Source organism: Hyperolius riggenbachi, chromosome 1 (assembly GCF_040937935.1).
Source record: "Hyperolius riggenbachi isolate aHypRig1 chromosome 1, aHypRig1.pri, whole genome shotgun sequence".
Lineage (NCBI taxonomy): Eukaryota > Metazoa > Chordata > Amphibia > Anura > Hyperoliidae > Hyperolius > Hyperolius riggenbachi.
The window spans coordinates 172278757-172301658 of NC_090646.1; the positions used below are offsets into that span (position 1 = coordinate 172278757).

The 22902-nt window shown below is 42.9% G+C and overlaps 3 protein-coding genes across 4 annotated transcripts in view; 2 read left to right on the plus strand and 1 right to left on the minus strand.

The window, feature by feature from the left end:
• FSTL5 (follistatin like 5) overlaps positions 1–22902 on the plus strand; it is a 913616-nt gene that overhangs the window by 831044 nt on the left and 59670 nt on the right. Inside the window, exon 11 of one of the 2 annotated variants that reach the window (XM_068278842.1) lies at positions 4858–4884. The exons of the other annotated variant lie outside the window; for it this stretch is intronic. Within the exon in view, the coding sequence (XP_068134943.1) occupies positions 4858–4884 (27 nt within the window). The remainder of the gene's footprint in view (positions 1–4857; positions 4885–22902) is intronic. 2 annotated transcript variants of the gene reach the window in all.
• Positions 15335–22699, minus strand: LOC137561604 (uncharacterized). Its single transcript, XM_068272918.1, has 4 exons — positions 22582–22699; positions 22226–22288; positions 17937–18528; positions 15335–15343 (listed from the first exon to the last, which is right to left on the minus strand). Exons 1-4 carry the CDS (start codon positions 22593–22595, stop codon positions 15335–15337), a joined length of 678 nt encoding a protein of 225 aa, XP_068129019.1. The 5' UTR covers positions 22596–22699.
• LOC137546712 (uncharacterized) lies at positions 18591–20527 on the plus strand. Its single transcript, XM_068269480.1, has 2 exons — positions 18591–18737; positions 18966–20527. The coding sequence occupies exon 2, from the start codon at positions 19204–19206 to the stop codon at positions 20014–20016; it is 813 nt and encodes a 270-aa protein (XP_068125581.1). The 5' UTR covers positions 18591–18737; positions 18966–19203; the 3' UTR covers positions 20017–20527.

Sequence of the window (22902 nt, forward strand, 5' to 3'; positions counted from 1 at the left end):
ATGTTTAAAATAATTTTGATACTACTTTCTCACCTACGTTTTGTTACTTTTTCAGTTGCAAAGTGTTCAAAGTTTTTTTAAATGGAAGATTAAAAAAATCTCCTAGGAGAAAACTAAGGGCTCATTTCCACTATAGCGAATCCGCATTCGGGCACTGCACGCGGATTCGCATAGGCAATGTAAGTGGATGGGGCCGTTTCCACTTGTGCGGCTGCGGGAGCGTTTTTTGGTGCGGCAGAAATCTGCACGGCAGAGCCGTCAGATTTCGCGTGCAGAAGGAATGTGCGCGAATCGCCGCTAATGTATCTAATAGGGAAATCGCATGCGGGGTGACCATGCGTTTTTTGCCGCGAAATCGCATGCGATTTCGCATAGGTATTAATGTTAATTTACACAGGCAGTGACATGGTTAAATTCGCATATACCTTACCTATGCGGAATCGCATGCGAAATCGCGGCAAAAACGCATGCGGAATCGCACCTGCATGCGATTTCGTCCGCGGTGGAATGCAGGCGATTCCGCACCGCACTAGTGGAAACGAGCCCTCAGGAGAAAAAGTTAATTACATATGGACCACAGTGTATATACTGATAGTTAAATGGTACAAACTGGATTAGCTTGAAGATCAATATAGTAAATTGTTACAAATACATGTTTCAATCATCACTTCAATTTACAGAATTATCTCAGCATTAGGTTTAAACATTGAGTATTTAGATGTTATTATAGGTATGTTTTTACATTGAGAGTTTCAATAGACTTTTGTTGAGAGAGGTAAAATAGTTATAAGTACCTGGCATTTAAAAGTCCAGTAATAGCGGATACTGTTGTCAAGATTTGAGCTGAGCTACCAAAATAAGAACATTAACACTAACAATAACAAACATAAAAACAGTATATATCAAGCTTCCTTGCATTTCTTCCTTTTCAGTTCCTCTTTTAACTTTGATTAAAAGCTTTGTAGTTTTTACTAGCCATAGGTTTAGTGGTTTTAGGTTTTTGGTTATCCCTTTAATTATAAATATTTTGTAATTTATGCTCCATGTCTAGGTTCAGGGAAACTAAATTATTTATATAGGTCCATGAAGGGGGTTCAGGGTCTTTCCAATGTACACAGATGGCTTGTCTTGTAGCGCACAGTAAATGATTGATAATCATCCTATAAGAACTTGGGGTAATATTGTTTGCTATACTGAAATAGATCCATTGTCTCATTTTTTGGGAGGTTAGTCCACCACTGTCTCTGACTTTGAAACTGTTTTTAGTAAATTTTATTTTTTCTTTTGGATCCGGTTTTCCTATATCAGTCTAGTTGTATTCTTCCCTTTTTGGAGGGGTGTCACCTCTTCCTTGCTACATAGAGTGACTTCTTCTTAACCTGAGTGGGGTCGGGTCTAATCTCCCCACCTGCATTTACATTGATTGCCTGAGTGATAACACACACTTTTGAGTATTATTTTAGCTGTCAAAGTTTTGTCCCCTGCATCAAGCCTTTACATAATACACTATAGTGGGCCCTTGGTTGTCTCCCCTTCCCCTCTTACCTTTTTGTATTCAAGCCATTTCCACAAAGAGTTAAAATGAAATAAAAATGCAACCACCAGAAAAGTCCTTTAATGATCTTTATTTACCATAAATACTTACCTTTTGTTACTCCTATGACAGTATCCTTGGAAATGATCCATTGCCACATCCTCTCGATACCGAGAGGTATCAACAAACAACAAACAATACCACACTCATCGATCCCTGCCAGATGACTGATGAACAGTGCCACTCACACCAATCTCATACCCAGCCCTGGACTTGCTATATTAAGTATAGCAAGCCCCAGAGCAATGACATTTGGAATTCTTCTGCAGAATGTCAATTTGCTGACCTTAACAACCATTTTTTTACTTTGAAGTATTCAAAATCGATTTTCTCAAAAACTACAAAGGCTATCATTCATAAAGCAAAATGTCAATTCATAAAAGCAGTTACCGCATGAAAAGCTGAAATTCCTGAGCAGTGAGGTAAATTACCGACTTGTGCAGTAAACACCACCAGCACATGTCAGTAAATGTCAATTCATAAAGATTAAAGCAGGTGGTAATTGCACGAAACTCACTGCCTGTGATAAGAGAGCAATAAGAGCAAAGTTAACTACTTAAGGACTGCAGTGTTAACCACCTCTAAAGACCAGGCCATTTTCAGTTAAATAGGCCACTGCAGCTTTAAGGTCAAGCTGCAGGGCTGCACAACACAGCACACAAGTGACCCCCCCCCCCTTTCTCCCCACCAACAGAGCGCTCTGTTGGTGGGGTCTGATCACCCCCAGTTGTTTGTTTGTTTTTTTTGCAAATATTTATTCCTATTTGTATTTATTAAATATACTTTTTTTTTTTTACTTTCCCTCTCCCTCCCACCCACCCGCCGCCAGCCAATTACGGCGATCAGCTGTCATAACCTCTCGGGTTCCTGGCTCCTGCTTCTAAGATGTGTATTTCACATCAGAAAGCATGGCATGTGTAAAGTTTCTTGAAGTTCTTCTACACTGTGGCAATGAAATAGATTGTTAAGAAAGACTAATAGACAAATACAGAGCCGATTCAGGGCAAACAGAGGCAGCATAACAAAAAATACACATCTAAAGGGAAATCGAGGATGCCTGTTTTATTGTAAGGCTGCCTTTGCACGGAGAACAGGAATGTAGCAATGTTGTAAAAACGACAGTTGGGCTTCGGTAAAACACTGCATTTCTATCGCAGCTGTGAAAACGTTTATGAATTAGCACACAAAAGTCTAAAATAACGAATGCGGTATTTACCTGACCAGATTTTTGTACCGCACATGCTTTTATGAATGATAGCCAAAATCTTTTGGTCCTACTGTTCTCCTTAACATATCCTCTAAGTTTGGTTCAAGCATGATCCTAGCATGTTCGGGGTTTTGCTAATATCTGCTTAAATCAGCTGCCATTGCCTTCAATGTTAAATGCGAACAAAAATTGTTACAACAAGCATTCCTAAAGCAGCACATTACATTATTAAGCTGAATCAGTACCACAACAGTACACTTTGTTTTCATTTTTCTTGTGACTGATCCCCAGAAATAGAAGTTAATGTCAAACATGTTTACCTGGCATTTCCCATACTTTTATTTCCTATATGACCATAGTTGTTTTGGTAATCAAAAGTGTTAAAGTCACAGTAACCTAACCTTTACTGAGGTTTGCAATACAAGTGTTTGCTATTTGGTAGTAAAACTTTGCAACCATCATCTATGTTGTAAAGAGACCATAACAAGGATCACTAACAAGATTAGTGAAATAACAGTCATGCATTGGCATGAACTATGACATGTATCATGATCACACAAGAAGTTAAAAAACCACTGTGGCGGGAAAAAATAAATACACGTGTACACATGCTTACAAGGTGTACATTTTCCCAGTGTAAAATGTACTATAAATTATTTTTTTTCCTATTTTGCTGTCACTTACAGTAGGCAGTAAAGTGTAAGATTTGACAGGCTTAGGGTCTAGTCCATTCCCTCATGAGGGATTTTCAGTATTTACTCTACTCTTTACAAAAGCACTCCCTGGAAAGGGTGTGTACAAACATGCTGATCAGCCTCCCTACTTGCGTGCACCCAACTTTGGCAGCTGGACCTAGAGAATCCACCATGAGGTGATGGACCAGTCCAAACCCTGCCAGAACTGCCAGATTTTTACAACCTAATCTAAGTGACAGTGATGTATGTAGGGGAAAAAATGAAATTGATGATGAATTTTACCCTTGAACATTTTTTTATTTTTTTTTTCTAAAATAAAGTTTAAAAAAACCAAAGTGCTAAAGGTGTCATAAGCATTGCTTGCAGTCAAACAAACGCATTAGCTGCCAGGTTTAGCTGAAGGCAATTTGCATATAACTCTCGAATATTTGCACCTCATCACCCATTTCTGGTTTAACATTGGCTGGTAAACAATTATGAGTTCCATTTCAAACCCAGATTGTATAATAGAACTCTTTGTGGGGTTGTCAGTTACTTTACAGAAATAAGCTACTTTTGGACATTGTAAAAGGAGATCAGTTGCCGAATAATGCAGTCAGTAAATTGTATCTGAATGCAAACATAGAGATATCTTTGGACACAAGTCAGATGCTGTTTTGCTTCTGACTCAGACTGTAAGGGCTCTTTCACATCAGAGCTTGCGTTGGAGAACGCTCAAAGCATACGTTTTGTTGTATGCCTTTTACTGCGTTTTGATATGCGTTGCACTGCAGTGAGTGTGCGTTTTTAATCCGTTTTCAATGCGTTACTGCACATAGAAAAACGCAGGTAATTTTTTTTTCTTTTAGTTGTCAACTTTCTACATTGTTCCTCTGTTGCATTCTGGGACTGATTGCCTGCGTTAACGGATTAAAAACGCGCATAGTGTGCGTTTTACATTGACTAACATTGTAACGCATAAAGCTAGCGTTGGCCAAAAAACTGCGCCTGAGTGCAGTGGAACGCAACGCACAAAAAGGCTGCGTTATATGTGAAAGCTAAAATGAAAGTCTATGGACTTTCATTTCACCTTGGGTAACGCAAACTTTATCCTTTGCGTTGAAACGCAGAAAATCTGCCCTAATGTGAAAGAGCCCTTACGTGCTCGGCTGTGATCTGTGCTTTGCTTATTTGCCATTTTGCATAATCAACAAACATTACCATAAAATGTAACTAAATGTATATGATTTCAGCACAGTTCATCATTTTACATAATCACCTGCTCATTTCTTTTTTGTTTTCTTTTTTTTTCTCTTTCTTTTGTTTATTTATTTATTTTTGTTTGTTTTTTGTGTCTTTTTTTTCTTTCCAACATGCTGCAGTGTCCAATGTATTGTGGCGAAAAGAAGGTATTCAAGCAGTATATTTTTATATTTGGTCATAGCAGTGAAAGATATAAATAACTTTGGGGGTTTTTTTGCTAATGATTTAGATTGATTTTTAAAACTGTAGCTAAAAGTAGCTTTTGGTGTGACTGTCACATTTCAAAGCACAACTGTCAAGTATCGTATTGTTTGGGATATAAGATGCTCTGGACTATAAGATGCACCAAGGTTTGGAGGACTTAAACCAGGGGAAAAAAATTAAACATGGTGCATTCATGTTAAAGGGTAATATTTTTGATATTCTCCCCCCAATTATTGTGTCCCCCTTGTACTTCATATGTCGCTTTGTGTCCCCCTGTGTCCCCATGTGTCCTATGTGTCCCCCTTGCTGTTCTTTGTGTCCCCATGGTATTCTCTGTGTCCCCTTTGGTGTTCTTTGAGACCCCCTTGGAGTCCTCTGCATTCCTATTCATGTTCTCTGTGTCCCCCTTCATATCTTGTATGTCCCCCTCCGTGTCATTTGCCCCCCATGTCCTCCTCCACATCCTTGTGTATAGATAAAAGCAGTGGTAGCGTGTCTCTCACCTCATCCATTGCAGCCTGCAGCAATCAGAGACCTCTCCTCTATCACTGTTCTCTTAGTGCTGGTCACGTGTAATGACACAATCAGCAGAAGCCGGCACTAGGGGAACAGTGAGGGAGAGGATGGGTCTCTGACCACTGTGGGCTCTGAAGGATGAGGTGAGAAATGCTCTGCTTATGCTTTTATTGATACAGGGGGGAGTGGAGGAGAACACACAGGGACAATTCAGGGAGTCAGTGACATCACTTCCGGTCAGCAATTTCTATCAGCGGGTGTTTGTAGGTTGGGGAATCCCTGTATTCAGAATATAAAACACAGTGATTTTTTCTCCCCATTTTTGGGGGAGAAAAAAATGTTATATTCTGAAAATTACGGTACTTCTAAAATCAGTATGTATAATCACATCTGTGTCTGTGTAAATCTTGGGCAATCTTACCTAAATGTATCTATTTAAAGATCTATTTAACAGCCTTGTTGACAGGTAGGGATGATCAAAGATATGCAGATACTTCTGAGTTGATGCACATTAATGCAATGTTTTATGCAAATATATGCAGCTTCAAAATGGACAAGTCAATTTAAACCTGATTTATATTTGCATAAAGATTTGCATCAACTCGTAAGTATTTGCATCTCTTTGATCATATCTACTGACAGGTGAAGAACTGCCATATGCTGAAAAGGGGCATTTCTTAATGTCTACAATGCAGAATGTATAGAGGATATCCATTGGCTGCTATTACATAAATCAGCGGAAGAGTAGCAGATTGTTACCACTTTCATGATAGTGGTATGTTTTAGCAAACCAGTGAAATTATTATTAAAACTTTTGACCCTTACACTACATAGATGTTGGTTTAATTGCCCAAAGATATATCAAACAGATTGCTGATTGTGTAACTAGAATTAAGGTGCTTTACTGGTGGCATTTAATACTTTCTTATGGTTTTAATGATCATAACGAGGCTAAAATGTGTCCCTGTAGATCCACAAACTAAGAGAAAATCTTAGCAAGATCCAGCAGGCACACTGACCCAATCTTTACATTGGTGTGGAAGCAGGGGACCAACTAAGTAATATGTGCATGGCGTAACTTATGCTTTCTCCAGATGTTATACACTCAACTAGGTTCTCTGTCAGTTAGAGAGGTAAGACTAGGGATGAGGCAGCAAACGCCGCTACTGGTGATGAGCAAACTGGAACATTTTTGTTTTTCCTGTTTATTTTCAATGTTTTTGAAAAAATTAAATATTTTACAGTAAAAACAACTCATTCTTCTATACACATTATCATATTCATTCATCCTTCGTGTAAGTCTAATTTTATGCAAACATTTTTTTATTTTATGCTGAGAAATGTATAGTTATATTTCTGTTTAAAATTTGGCAGTGGTTGTAGTAACAGCAGGTAGAGTTAGTGGAAGTAAGGTTGATTTACAAGGCTAACATATTTTCACCTTAACTGCATGGAGAGAGATAGATAAATAAATATAGATAATTCATCAGATAAACAGATAAAGAACCATATGGAATTTGAGGTGATAAGAAGCGCAAAACGTGTGACCTTCTAATCCCCTCACGTTGCTCAGGATTTACCAACAAATTCAATTGCCAGTTTCACCAGAGTGATGTTTGAGTGTAAAAAAAGCATAACTCATGTGAATACTGGTGCAATACTCCTGTGTGCTGAGCAATGGGGAGCAAGGTATTTATGCCGTGGAGCTGCTCGCAGGACCTGCCGGGGCCTTCACCGCTACCGCCGATGTCTTGTTCTTACTGGAACCCCAGCAAAAGTGTCTTTGAATGTCCCACTGGGGCTCCCCATTTGTCCACTAGGTGGCCCAATGAGAATCTTCCTGATTCTCATTGAACCAATGAGAATCAGGATGACTGTCATTGGTCCGTGAAGGTCCCGGTGGGTCCCACACGCAGCGACAAATGGCAGGAGGCAACGACCAGAGGGCCCTTCAATCAACATTGAAAGTAGAAAGAAAGACGTGACAGGTAAATTCAAGGATAAGAAAGAAGAAAGAATTAACAAATGAATTAAAGGAAAAGAAAGAAGTCAAAGAAGAAAGTAGTGACAGATCAGATGAAAAACTGAAGTATAAAGAATTTAGTTTTTTTTCCCTAATAAAGGTTTATTTGTGTTTCTTTTTTTTACTTTTACACATTAAATAGGCATATGGTCAAATCGGACCCTCTATACATATTTACATGGAAGGGGAAGGACATCTGGGGGTCCTTTTATTAAAGGGGGCTCCAAGATTCCACATAAACCCCTCAGGACTTCTTTATCCCCCCTCCTCCTGGGCACTGGAAGTGGGGAAGAGCCCCTTGTCCATGATATGGACAAGGACTCTGTAGGAGAGGGGAAGGCTTTGTCCCCCCTCTCTTACAGAGCCCCCAATATCATGGACCATGCGGTCTGGTATTGCGGAGCTTCATGCAGGTTGACTCAACCATCTTGGCTATACCAGCCTGCATGAGTGACAAGGGGTTAAAGAAAGTTAAAATTGTGTTAATTAACCCATTGTCACCCATGCAGGATGGTATAGCCAGAATGGCTATATATGGTTCAAAATATATAGGATTCTGTAAGAGGGGTGAAAAAGCCTCCCCCTCTCCTACTTATTCCTTGTCCATATCAGGGACAAGGGGCTCTTCCCCACCTCAGGAGGAGGGGAGACCAATATCCTGGGGGGATTATGTGGAATCTGGTAGCCCCTTTCAATACCCCAAGAGGTCCTGCCCCTTCCAGGTAAATAGGCACAGAGGGTGAAATTTGACCCTATGCATATTTAATATGTAAAAGGGAAAAGGGACAAAAATACAAATAAACCTTTATTAGGGAAAAAATCTTTCTACTTCAGTTTTTCATCGGTCACTTCTTTATTCTTTGACGTCTTTCTTATTTCTTCTCCTTTAATTTACCTGTACCTTCTTTCTTCTCCTTTTATTCCTTATTGAAGGGTTCCCCAATGGTTTTGAGGTTAAACCAATTATTTTCATTGGTTTAACCTTACAACTAATGGGGAGCCCCAGCAGAAGGCTCAAAAATGCTTTGCCGGGGCTTTGTGAAAACTATATTCACAGAGCCAGCAGTAAAAGCAGAAGAGCCGCATGGGACGTGTGGAGAGATGGGAACGATGAAGGTATTTTTTTTTTTTATTAAACAGGTAAGGAGTCAGAACTGTTCCTTTTTCCTATTTAAATCCATGGCATCTGGGGTCTCCTTAGTAAAGGAGGCGCCCAGATGTGAAAAGCAGCCTGCAGGACACTGGCAATAGGTCTTTTCACCTGCTCAGAACAGGTGAAAAGATTCCGCCTATTTTTGACGTGAAGCATTGTTTTCCATGGGCTATAATTACAATTGAATAGGGGGCAAGGAACTAGCTGGGCAAATGTATTGCGCAAGCAAGTTCTCTACCGACCAGGGGGTTAAATTTAATTGGATTAGGTGACCCTCCCATTGCCTTATTTAAGAACTCGCCAGCACTTATTGCCGGCAAGTTCAGTAATTGCATAGGGCCCAAGGAGAGATAAATAAGGAGTTAAGTAATTTAATAGAGATAAATTGAGTTAAAAAGTAAGGTGAAATAATTCAACAAAAAAGCTTTACATGGCTTTTCTAGTATTGCTAAGGATTTGAGTAAACCAAGCCAAAAACAATATTAGGACTGATTCTGCATTTTAAATGACTGGATAGTATGAGGGTGCGCTGCCTACAACAAAAGGGCTTAGAAAGAAATGAACCAATTACATTTCATTACAGCTATACACAGAATCTTAATTAAATAAATTAAAATTTGTAATATTATTTTGTAATATTTTACCAGTATGAATTAACTAGAAAAACAGGAGGAAAATATCCACAAACAATATCATCACATGAAAACAGGATATGTGACTAGGGGTTAAGGAACCTCATGCAATGTCAGAAACATTCATACCATGTAACCTTGTGCACAACAAGAGCAGGATAGATCATGACACCTAAATTGTATTTTGAAAAAGGTAAATGTGCAGAGGGCTAATATATCCAACATAAACAAATGTCCATCTCAGTTTCAGAACAAAACTAGGGCAAGGTTCTTTAACCTCTGGTTGAATGTCCTGTGTTAATGTGATGACACTTTTGTGGCTGTCAATGTTGCATTTTTACAATTTGACTAACTTTTGTTGTTACTGGAAAATAGAATTAGCAAAGAATATTACATTTTTTAGTTAACCTAAATATCTATTCATAGATCAATGTATGTTTATTGATCTAATTCCCTTCCTCTGTTATGTTGTATTTTGTTGTAAGCAGCATACTCATTTGGTAGTATGCGTGCTATGTTTGTAACAACTTCCTGCTATCTGAATGAATAATCCGTCCAGCAGGAGATGCTTATCAGCAATTTGGATTAATTTATTCATCCGGCTGCAGTGGGTGTGTGTGCATGCGCGCATACACGTGGTTTGTTCCCAGTGGCTATTACAGAGGATCGGTTGGGGAAGGCAAACAAGTGTTCCCCTGAGCCAACCTAAACCCCTGTGAATGAATAAACAGGCCTTGGATCACAAGTCATGTTGATTCATAAAGCAGAAAATAAGAAGTTGTAAAAAAAAATAAAAAATTGAGCACTTCCTGTTAACTACTAGAATATTGTTTAGTGCTACATAGTGGCCAAAAAGTGAAATGAAAATAAAAAATAAATAAATACATTATACATTTAATAAAATCTCATTAACCACTTCAGGACCACAGGCTTTAAACAAACAAACAAACACAGAACATTTATATTGCGCTTTTCTCCTGGCGGACTCAAAGCGCCAGAGCTGCAGCCACTGGGACGCACTCTATAGGCAGTAGCAGTGTTCGGGAGACTTGCCTAAGGTCTCCTACTGAATAGGTGCTGGCTTACTGAACAGGCAGAGTCGAGTTGAGTCTAGATTTGAACCCAGGTCTCCTGTGTCAGAGGCTGAGCCCTTAACCATTACACTATCCAGCCACCACCCCCTAAAAACCAGACCATTTTTCCCAAAAATGGCCACTGCAGCTTTAAGGCCTTTCAGCACACAAGTGATCCCCCCTTTTCTCCCCTATCACTAAACTACCTCAATTGTGTTAGTTACATACAGTGGCTTGCAAAAGTTTTCGGCCCCCTTGAAGTTTTCCACATTTTGTCACATTACTGCCACAAACATGCATCAATTTTATTGGAATTCCACGTGAAAGACCAATACAAAGTGGTGTACACGTGAGAAGTGGATCGAAAATCATACATCATTCCAAACATTTTTTACAAATAAATAACTGCAAAGTGGGGTGTGCATAATTACTCGGCCCCCTGAGTCAATACATTGTAGAACCACCATTTGCTGCAATTACAGCTGCCAGTCTTTTAGGGTATGTCTCTACCAGCTTTGCACATCTAGAGACTGAAATCCTTGCCCATTCTTCTTTGCAAAACAGCTCCAGCTCAGTCAGATTAGATGGACAGCGTTTGTGAACAGCAGTTTTCAGATCTTGCCACCGATTCTCGATTGGATTTAGATCTGGACTTTGACTGGGCCATTCTAACACATGGATATGTTTTGTTTTAAGCCATTCCATTGTTGACCTGGCTTTATGTTTAGGGTCGATGTCCTGCTGGAAGGTGAACCTCCGCCCCAGTCTCAAGTCTTTTGCAGTCTCCAAGAGGTTTTCTTCCAAGTTTGCCCTGTATTTGGCACCATCCATCTTTCCATCAACTCTGACCAGCTTCCCTGTCCCTGCTGAAGAGATGCCCCCCCCCCCCCCCCCCGAGCATGATGCTGACACCACCACATTTGACAGTGGGGATGGTGTGTTCAGAGTGATGTGCAGTGTTAGTTTTCTGCCACACATAGCATTTTGCATTTTGGCCAAAAAGTTCCATTTTGGTCTCATCTGACCAGAGCACCTTCTTCCACATGGTTGCTGTGTCCCCCACATGGCTTGTGGCAAACTGCAAACGGGACTTCTTATGCTTCCTGTTAACAATGGCTTTCTTCTTGCCACTCTTCCATAAAACCCAACTTTGTATAGTGCATGACTAATAGTTGTCCTGTGGACAGAGTCTCCCACCTGAGCTGTAGATCTCTGCAGCTCGTCCAGAGTCACCATGGGCCTCTTGACTGCATTTCTGATCAGCACTCTTCTCCTTGTTCGGCCTGTGAATTTAGGTGGATGGCCTTGTCTTGGTAGGTTTACAGTTGTGCCATACTCCTTCCATTTCTGAATGATCGCTTGAACAGTGCTCCGTGGGATGTTTAAGGCTTTGGAAATCATTTTGTAGCCTAAGCCTGCTTTAAATTTCTTAATGCCTTTAACCCTGACCTGTCTTGTGTGTTCTTTGGACTTCACGGTGTTGTTGCTCCCAATATTCTCTTAGACAACCTCTGAGGCCCTCACAGAGCAGCTGTATTTGTACTGACATTAGATTACACACAGGTGCACTCTATTTAGTCATTAGCACTCATCAAGCAATGTCTATAGGCAACTGACTGCACTCAGATCAAAGGGGGCCGAATAATTATGCACACACCACTTTACAGTTATTTATTTGTAAAAAATGTTTGGAATCATGTATGATTTTTGTTCCACTTCTCATGTGTACACCACTTTGTGTTGGTCTTTCAAGTGGAATTCCAATAAAATTGATTCATGTTTGTGGCAGTAATATGACAAAATGTGGAAAACTTCAAGGGGGCCGAATACTTTTGCAACCCACTGTAAATATTTAGTTTATTTTGTTAATATTTTTTACATTTTTTTTTAATTTTACACTTCCCCTTCCCTCCCTCCCCTCGCCAGCCAATTAGTGTGATCAGCTGTCAAAGGCTTCAGCCTATGACAGCTGATCACTTCCGCTGCAACAGAGTGGACAGCCGTGTCTCACGGCTGTCCCCAATACAGCGCTGCCTTAGATCGCAGCGCTGTACATGGTGATTAGTCGTTGGCTTCACCGTCTAACAGTCTCAGAGTGACTGGGAGACTGAAGGCTGAGCTCTGCTCTGCCTACCAAGCAGGAGATGCACCCGCAGCGTGTGCACAATATCCTGCAAAACGAAGTCCCAGGACTTTACGCCAATCAGCGTTAGGCGGTCCTGGGTGTGTGCAAGCAGTTAACCCATCACTTTTAAAAGAGTGACAGTTTAAAAAAATACATAAATCGTTACCTTAGGGTCTGAGCATTTTAACCACTTCAGGACCACAGGTTTTTTTCCCCATTCAGGACCAGAGCAATTTTCACATCACACTCCTCCTATTCATTCGACAGTGACTTTATTGCTACTTATCACACTGAAATGATCTATATTTTATTTTTTACAGGAAAACTAGGCTTTCTTTGGCAGTACTTTTTACTAAGAATTATTTTATTTATATGCAGGAAGAAGTACAAAAAAAATGAAAAAAAAATCAGCTTTCAGCCTTTGAAGTTTAAAAATAAAATGTGCTATTGATGATGAAACACACATTTTTTTGCCCCTTTGTCATGGTTATTACGACATTTAAGGTGTTTCCCTAGTACAATGTTTTGTGAATCTGGTTCTGAGAGCACCCACCTTCAGGCTCAAATGTTCAAGTGTGTGCCTAGATCCTCTCCCCTGTCCCACGGGGTCACAGTCAAAATCTCCAATGAAGGATCGGCACCACACCAAGTATTGATAGCTCTTATGCTTTATTTAAGGCATAAAATGACCAGCAACAACAACCTGCTGTTTCGACATTAACTGCCTTTCTCAAGTTGCCATTATGTCAAGTACTTGGTGTGGTGCCGATCCTTCATTGGAGACCTAGTACAATGTATGGCAATAATATTTTATTTGGAAATAAAGGTGTCTATTTTTCCGTTTAGTGTTTTTTTTTATATTATAATAATAATTCCAAGCCTTTATTTACAAAAGCCACAGTAATATACTCTCTTGACATACATATTTAAAAATTCCCTAAGGTAACTGTTTATATTTTTTTTTTTTAAATGGTGTAATTTTTTTCTTTTTTTTTTTACAAGTGTTTTATTTTGGTAATTTTGTGGTAGGGGAGGAAGGGGTTAAAATAATTAAAAATGTAATTCTCCTATGGATTAGTGTATTAGGGTGCATTTGGATGTATTTATACTTTTTGGCCACAAGATGGTGCTAGACTAAGTTCTGTGTTGAGTAAATGTAACACGGAACCAAATGTTTACATACGTTTTTGTCGGATTTTTGTTACTCAGCACTGCAAATAACTGTGAGTCATCAGAGACACAGTGATCGAGGATGGAAACAGCTGTTATCCATTCCCCGATCACGAAGGGACAGGATTGCGGCGATTGCGAACGGGAGACAAGCGGCGATTGTGAGCGGCGTTGGTAAATAAACAGTACTCCTATCTACTCCCCTGTGGCTGAAGTGAAGTTCTGTGGGGAGTAGATAAGCATCCAAGGGTCCCCAAGTGGTTAATATGTACGTAATGAGGGTATGTTACCATTATTTTAGCAATAAGGGGCTTGTGATTATTGATATGGTGGAAACTGAAAAATGTACACCATTATTTCCAAATAATATATTGACAATATACATTGTACTAGGAACATAGTTTAAATGTTTTGATAGCCAGGACAGTAGCATTGTTTATTTTAAAACTATAGGAGATGGAAGTGGAGAAATAGTGTATTTTTTCATGTTTTCCTTGTTTTTCCCTTTAAAATGCATAGAAAGTAAAAGTAATTACTAAGAGCAAATATCACCCTCAAAAAGTTGTGTTGAAAAAAACAAGATAAAGATCATTTAGGTGTGATTAGTAGTGATAAAGTTATTGACACATGAGTGGGAGGAGTGCTACAGGGGAAAATTGTTTCTGTCCTTAAGGTGAAAACACCCACCGGCTGAAGTGGTTAATAAATGTTTTGATAAAACTTTTCCCTTCGGTAAAGGAGGGATGAGTTAAGGATAGAGATAAAATAGAATACATTAAGGGTAAACATTTACTCAAATGTTTCTACAGTTTGATTTAGTTGCACTCTCTACTTTGTTAGCCCCAGCAGCAGAAAAATATGTCAGTAAACTCTTTAAAGTGGAGCTGTCAGCCATACTACCTCAGAAAAAAAACCACATATATAGGTAGATAATACTTGCTGTATTTACGTGACATATGTATTGCACTGTCCACGTTTTGATTTAAGTGATTTTTCTGTAGTTAAAAAAAAAGAGAAAATACTTCTTAGGTTTTTTCATCTTAACTGTGTCTATCTTGAAGCCAATCCAGATATAATTTCCTCCCTTACTCTCCTCTGCCTGATTGTGTATGCATTGCTTGCCCTCTTCCCAGTCTTTGGATGCTCCCACCCAGCTCTGCAGTAGAAAGTACATTGTCATCATCATTGTGTGACACTGCAGAGCTGGTTTATTTGTATGGATGGATTTCAGGAGCTGTTGGGGTGAGTGATTTTCTCAGCTTCTCAGCATGAGAAATATTGGCCAATCAGATAGGAACAGAGGTGTGGGTGGGAAAACAGGTGTGAAAGAGATTTCAGCCAATCAGTCTGCAATATTTATGTTTGAGGGAAAAGGGGGGAGAAAGTAAGGGAAAAAAAAGAAAACCCAGCATGCCCTGCAACTTCTTTTGTGCGGCAGATGTACCAAAGAAGAACCAGGGAAACTGGGGGATGATGCTTTATGGATAAGAAGAGCACGATTTTTAACTTTTGGATTGCCTGGTTAGTATCCTTATTACTTGTTTACCAGATAAAAATAAAGAATTTTTTTTAGTCTATGCCCGACAGTTACTCTTTAAGGAAAATAAAATGAAGGCTTTTCTTCTAAGTGTAGCAAGCAGTGGCTGAAGCAAAGCTGCTAGATCATTTTTTGGTCATGTAAAACCACTTTTTATCTAACTTCATGTGGTCTAAAAATAAAATAAAACAAAATAGAGTTTAAGGTTGCTTTAAGTGTACAAATTGTTTCTGAAGCTTCATTAACATCTACTCACCTACTACCCCTGGAAGTCTAAAACTCTGAACATATGAACAGACATGCATAATATGCATTTGTTTTAAGTCTGCAAAAAGCATTTAAATCCCTCTAACACAGTTGGCACAAAACCTTTTCCCTCACACCCAGCTTGGTATAGCACAGAGTGTAAAACATTCTAGTAATCACTGCAATCAAGAAACGAGTGTCTTTTTTTTTTCCTCTGATTAAAAATAATAAAAGTTGAAGTATGTATGATTAAGGGCTACAAGCTGCTTTATATATCACAGAAGATCCTTGTGCCTCATCCCTTTTTGTAGAATATGTTGCTTTATTATTTTTTCCTACGTTATGTTACTGGTTTCCATTAAAAAAGCTTGGTGACAATCTTCTTGGAACCTAAAATTGATTTCAAATCATGAAAAGAAAAAAATGTATGTGTTCTGTCAGGTACCAATGTCTTGCTATGTTGTGATGTTGATATTAGAACCACCATTGAAGCAAACGTTATCAATTAAAGATGAAATCATATAACATAAATTACTTCAGTACAGGTAACGGCCCGGTTCACATTAGCGGTTGCTATCCGGAATCGCCGTGCCGGAGCCGTGCCGGAGCCGGACCGCATGCGGACCGGACGAAACGGACGCACGGCATAGCAATGAAAGTCTATGCGACCGTTCACATGCGTCCGTTTCGTCCGGACCGGAGCCGGACCGGATCCGGACTCCGGCGTCCGTTCCAACATGCGCTATTTTTTGGTCCGGCTGGTCCGGCTGACGTATCCGGACCGGAGCCGGAATGTTGCATCCGGCCAATGGAAACCAATGAGAACCGGAGAGCGCACAACACACTGGCTATAAAAACCGGATGTTATACCACACTTCCTATGCTGACTCTATGGTATGGTGGCCATTTTGGATGGGGACCACATGGCACCAGCGTTCACAGAGTGGAGCAGCAGTGACTTCATGCTGGAGCTGTTTGGCAGCAACATGTCTGACGATATGTCTGATAACGAGGGGGTGAGGCCCTACACATCAGAAGACCTCATCCTACAGGTGCAGCAGGTACCAGCCCTGTGGGACAAGGGGGATGCGGACCACAGCAACATCAAAAAATGCAGAGGCCTGTGGAAAAAAATTGCCAAGCTGTATGTGGAGGACTTTGAGCACTTGAGCAAGAGACAGCAAGGCACAGAGGGTATGTTGACTAGAAGTTTTTGGGGGGGCTTGTGGTTAGCTTGTGATGTATTCCACTTTTGCTATGGATTTGTGTCACCCACGTGTTGCCCACCCACCTGTTCCCCACCCACCTGTACCCCACCTGTGATGTATCCCACCCACCTGTGATGTATCCCACCCACCTGTACCCCACCTGTGATGTATCCCACCCACCTGTACCCCACCTGTGATGTATCCCACCCACCTGTGATGTATCCCACCCACCTGTGATGTATCCCACCCACCTGTACCCCACCTGTGATGTATCCCACCCACCTGTGATGTATCCCACCCACCTGTGATGTATCCCACCCACCTGTACCCCACCTGTGATGTATCCCACCCACCTTTACCCCACCTGTGATGTATCCCACCCACCTGTACCCCACCTGTGATGTATCCCACCCACCTGTGATGTATCCCACCCACCTGTGATGTATCCCACCCACCTGTACCCCACCTGTGATGTATCCCACCCACCTGTGATGTATCCCACCCACCTGTACCCCACCTGTGATGTATCCCACCCACCTGTACCCCACCTGTGATGTATCCCACCCACCTGTGATGTATCCCACCCACCTGTACCCACCTGTGATGTATCCCACCCACCTGTGATGTATCCCACCCACCTGTGATGTATCCCACCCACCTGTACCCCACCTGTGATGTATCCCACCCACCTGTGATGTATCCCACCCACCTGTGATGTATCCCACCCACCTGTACCCCACCTGTGATGTATCCCACCCACCTGTGATGTATCCCACCCACCTGTACCCCACCTGTGATGTATCCCACCCACCTGTGATGTATCCCACCCACCTGTGATGTATCCCACCCACCTGTGATGTATCCCACCCACCTGTGATGTCTCCCACCCACCTGCGATGTACCCCACCTGTGCACATAAAACATACACAATGACCAATTATTAAACATCAATTTATTGTAAAAAATTAAGACATTTAAAATCACTTAAAAACTTGAAACTCCAAAATAAACACATTTCAACAAAACATATTAAAAACCAAACATTCACCCTCGTCCTGGTGGTGTGGTAAAATAAAGTCTCAGTTGGTCCCTGTTCCGCAGTGACACTACCCTTGGCCTGGTTGCATACCTCCGCAGGGGCATTAGTGGAAGCACATTCGGGGGTTCCGGAGTCTCTCTTTCCTCCTGCCGCACAAAGTTGTGGAGGATGCATGCTGCCTTCACCACGACAACTGCGTTGCCCGGTTTCAGCAGCATGGGCGTGTGGAACACCCTCCACTTTGACACCAGGATCCCAAATGTGCACTCCACCATTCTCCTTGCACGGCTCAACCGAGCATTGAAGTGTAGCTGGCTGGCATCAAGTCCCCTGTCTGGGTACGGACGCATTACATGGTCGGACAGGGCGAAGGCCTCGTCCCCCACAAACACATAGGGGTAGGCCGGTGCCCTTGTCCCAGGCCAGGGTCTGTCACGGGGGAGACGCAGTCTGCCTTCCTCCATCAGCCGGCAAAGGGTCGTACGCTGGAAAATTCCAGAGTCATTGGAACTACCGTACGACCCCACGTCCACGTACACAAACTTGTAGTCCGCATCTGCCACTGCCATTAGAACAATGCTGAAGTATTTTTTATAGTTGAAATAATGGCTGCCACTCCCCACGGGTTTCTGAATCCGGATGTGTTTCCCATCCAGTGCGCCAACACAATTAGGAAACTTGCACTCGGTCCAGAAGCCCTGGGCGATCTCCTCCCATTTCGTGGTGTCCGGCACAGGCATGTATCTGGCCCTCAGTCGCGTCCAAAGGATCCTCGAAGTCCTCACGACGATGCCTGCCACCGTGCTCTTCCCAATACGAAATGTGACATGTAGCGATGTATATGTTTGTCCAGTTGCGATGTACCTACAAGAGAAATAATCGAAATCAATTTTTCATGTCGTTACAGGAGAAAGGTTCAAGACAAGGTGGCGCAATATACGTGATGCATACGTGAAATGGCTACGGAAGAAAAAACTTGCCGAACGAAGTGGCAGTGGCGGGGGAAAGCGACAAAAAGACTACCAATTTGCCAAGCAATTGTCTTTCATCAATGCAAGCCTGGAACCTAGACTGTAAGTACCACTACTGTGGGCAGGAACTGAGAGCTCATTTACTACCATGACTTCGGCCATGTATTGCTATAAACTGGCCTCAATTCCCATGGCTAGCGAACTTTTCTCACAAGCTTTATCAAATGTTTGGTAGAAACGGTTGATAAAGTGTTTGCTAGTGTTTGCTAGCTCTGTGAATTGACGCCACATGCTGTTTGGCACACCAATAAATATTGTTTTTATCTACAGGACTGAAGACAATTTGGAGCAAGAGGAACCGACCCAGGAGGCACGGTTCAGCAGTGAGGAGAGCTTGGTGGATGATGACGTCGCCGATGTAACCTATTTCCCCGAGGAGAGGAGTAGGAGGAGGGAGTCCTTAGCTATCCCAGCTCTCTCCTTTGATGATGACTTGGGAGAAGAGAGCTTGGATGTTGAGGTTGCAGGACCGAGTGTGGAAGAAGCTGCACCTCCACAATCGACCGCTATGGAAGCTCCAGGGGAACAAGAACAAAGTGAGGAGCACCGAGAGACTGCAGCACAACCAGCGCGCAGGGCAACCCCGACACAGGCCAGAGGACGGGAAGATGCTGCCACACCACCAGTGAGGACCCCCACACCAGTGAGGCGTCGAGGTACCCTCCCCCCAACAAGGAGAGAGACAGAGTCCGAGATGTCCGGGGCTGTCTCCGGACTTCTCGGGATTCTTCAGAGCCACCAAACTCTCATAACCCGGCAGTTGCAAGATGAGGACAGGGGCCATATCATGGAGCAGTACAAGTCCCACATCACTTCACTGCAATGTGAGCTCGACGCTGTACATGGGCACTACAGGGACGAGCTTAAAATGATGCATGAGATGCACAGAGGAGAAATCGACCAACTGCGTGCGCAGCATCATCAGTCGGTGGGCCAGCTGCAGAACATGATGCAGCAAATGCATCAACAAAGCAAGGAACTACTGAAATTGCAGGCACACCCGTGTTTTCACACTGTGATGTCTCTAATACCATATTTGGAAAAGGTGCCTTCCCAAAACATGATGGCGTGCCATTCCACTTTGCTGGAGGTGATCAAACAGCACATGGACACGCCATTATTGCAACCACCAATTTTTAGACCCCCACAACCAACAGCGGTGCCCACCTGGCAATCATCACAGATGTACACCGGCTACAGAGGCAGTCAATATGGGCCACCGCTGTCAGGGTCCAGCTCATCCACGACCAGCACCCAAGAGAGTCCAGATTTCCAGGCAGCAACTCCCACCTTTTCTAGTAGTGGTGCCGATACAATTTGAAAAAAAAAGTCAAATTGTTCCTGGACATGCTCCTCTGAATACCTCCGATCCTCGGAGGAAGGATACCATCACAGGGCTTTTTAGCCCAACCTTTTCCCTGCCCCATCTCCTTCAACCAAGGTTCTGAGGTGTTCAGATGACCATGTCAGGGAACTTTTGGTTTTGCTGGACTTGAACTTTAGGGCCTGGTGTCCCCGAAAGACACTACCTGGGTCACAACCTTGTGCCTGTTGCACTGCACCTGTAGTCCTGCACCTGTGCCTTTGATTCCTCTTGTTCCTTACTTTGTTGTTCCTAATCACTTGCACAAGACCCTTGGAGCCATGGGTGAAGGACACCTTCACTGGTCGGTGAGAGGCCTAGCCTTTTCACTGACCTGTGTCCTTCATCCATGGCTCAGAGGGTCCTGTGCCAGTGGTTAGGTTTTAGAAGCACTAATAATTTAGGGCCTGGTGTCCCCGAAAGACACTACCTGGGTCACAACCTTGTGCCTGTTGCACTGCACCTGTAGTCCTGCACCTGTGCCTTTGATTCCTCTTGTTCCTTACTTTGTTGTTCCTAATCACTTGCACAAGACCCTTGGAGCCATGGGTGAAGGACACCTTCACTGGTCGGTGAGAGGCCTAGCCTTTTCACTGACCTGTGTCCTTCATCCATGGCTCAGAGGGTCCTGTGCCAGTGGTTAGGTTTTAGAAGCACTAATAATTTAGGGCCTGGTGTCCCCGAAAGACACTACCTGGGTCACAACCTTGTGCCTGTTGCACTGCACCTGTAGTCCTGCACCTGTGCCTTTGATTCCTCTTGTTCCTTACTTTGTTGTTCCTAATCACTTGCACAAGACCCTTGGAGCCATGGGTGAAGGACACCTTGACTGGTCGGTGAGAGGCCTAGCCTTTTCACTGACCTGTGTCCTTCATCCATGGCTCAGAGGGTCCTGTGCCAGTGGTTAGGTTTTTGAAGCACTTCAATTTATTAGGGCCTGGTGTCCCCGAAAGACACTACCTGGGTCACAACCTTGTGCCTGTTGCACTGCACCTGTAGTCATGCACCTCTGCCATCGGTTCCTCTTGCTCCTCACTTTGTTCTTGTTCCTAACCACTTGCACAAGACCCTTTGAACCATGGATGAAGGACACCTTGACTGGTCGGTGAGAGGCCTAGCCTTTTCACTGACCTGTGTCCTTCATCCATGGCTCAGAGGGTCCTGTGCCAGTGGTTAGGTTTTTGAAGCATTTCAATTTATTAGGGCCTGGTGTCCCCGAAAGACACTACCTGGGTCACAGCCTTGTGCCTGTTGCACTGCACCTGTAGTCATGCACCTCTGCCATCGGTTCCTCTTGCTCCTCACTTTGTTCTTGTTCCTAACCACTTGCACAAGACCCTTTGAACCATGGATGAAGGACACCTTGACTGGTCGGTGAGAGGCCTAGCCTTTTCACTGACCTGTGTCCTTCACCCATGGCTCAGAGGGTCCTGTGCCAGTGGTTAGGTTTTTGAAGCACTTCAATTTATTAGGGCCTGGTGTCCACGAAAGACACTACCTGGGTCACAACCTTGTGCCTGTTGCACTGCACCTGTAGTCATGCACCTCTGCCATCGGTTCCTCTTGCTCCTCACTTTGTTCTTGTTCCTAACCACTTGCACAAGACCCTTTGAACCATGGATGAAGGACACCTTGACTGGTCGGTGAGAGGCCTAGCCTTTTCACTGACCTGTGTCCTTCATCCATGGCTCAGAGGGTCCTGTGCCAGTGGTTAGGTTTAGAAGCAATAATAATTTAGGGCCTTTTGTCCCCAAAAGACACTACCTGTAGTCCTGCTCCTCTGCCATCGGTTCCTCTTGCTCCTCACTTTGTTCTTGTTCCTAACCACTTGCACAAGACCCTTGGAGCCATGGATGAAGGACACCTTGACTGGTCGGTGAGAGGCCTAGCCTTTTCACTGACCTGTGTCCTTCACCCATGGCTCAGAGGGTCCTGTGCCAGTGGTTAGGTTTTTGAAGCACTTCAATTTATTAGGGCCTGGTGTCCCCGAAAGACACTTGGGCAGCTATGCCCTGCAACTCTTCCAGCACAAAGTTGGTGGTTGGTGTTCCTTAAAACTGACCGGGCTATACCATAGATATGTTATTTTTTTGTCTTCCATGTTGGAAGAATGTTTCCATGTTGGAAAGTGGTTGTTTTTGCAATAAAAAATTTTGTTTTTACATACCTCAGTGTGATGAGTAGTTGTTCTTGTGGTGTGACTGCTCTCCTGAACGTGGTATCCTTCTTCCTAAGGTCATCCTTCACCATCTCCAAAAGGGTATCAAACCTGTCAGGAGATGTAAAGGAAGAAGCTGTAAAGTATGTTGTGGGACAAGGTGTTGGGTGGAGGATGGGGGAGGTATGTTTACAGAGGTTTGGGAGTGTTGTGGAGGGTGGGGGTGTAGTGTATAGCTAGGTATACAGGGGTGTGGGGGTCAGGGTGGTGTGTTTAGCTAGGTATACAGGGATGAGGTGTTGTGGGGGTGAGGGTGGGGTGTTTAGGAATGGTGGGGGTTGGTGTATTTAGGCCTATATACTTACAGGGGAATAGACATCCGAGTGTAGCTGTAGAACTTCTGTGGGTGTCGTCTGAGGTCCCGGTAGAGGGCCTGGAACTCTCCCTTCCTCTGCCTCCTGGCTAGTAGAGGGTGCACCCACCATCTCCTGCGAGGAGCACGCCTTCTCCCCACATAGTAGTAGGTAAACAACAGGAAGGAGAGAATTCCCAGGTAATAAGCGTAAAAAATGACTGGATCCATGGTCCCAACTGCTGTCTCTGTATCCAAGGATGGTCTCCACACGTCCAGCTGTCTCCAACAATGACCCCAGAGCTTCTGCTGACCTCCCAGAACCCCAGGTATT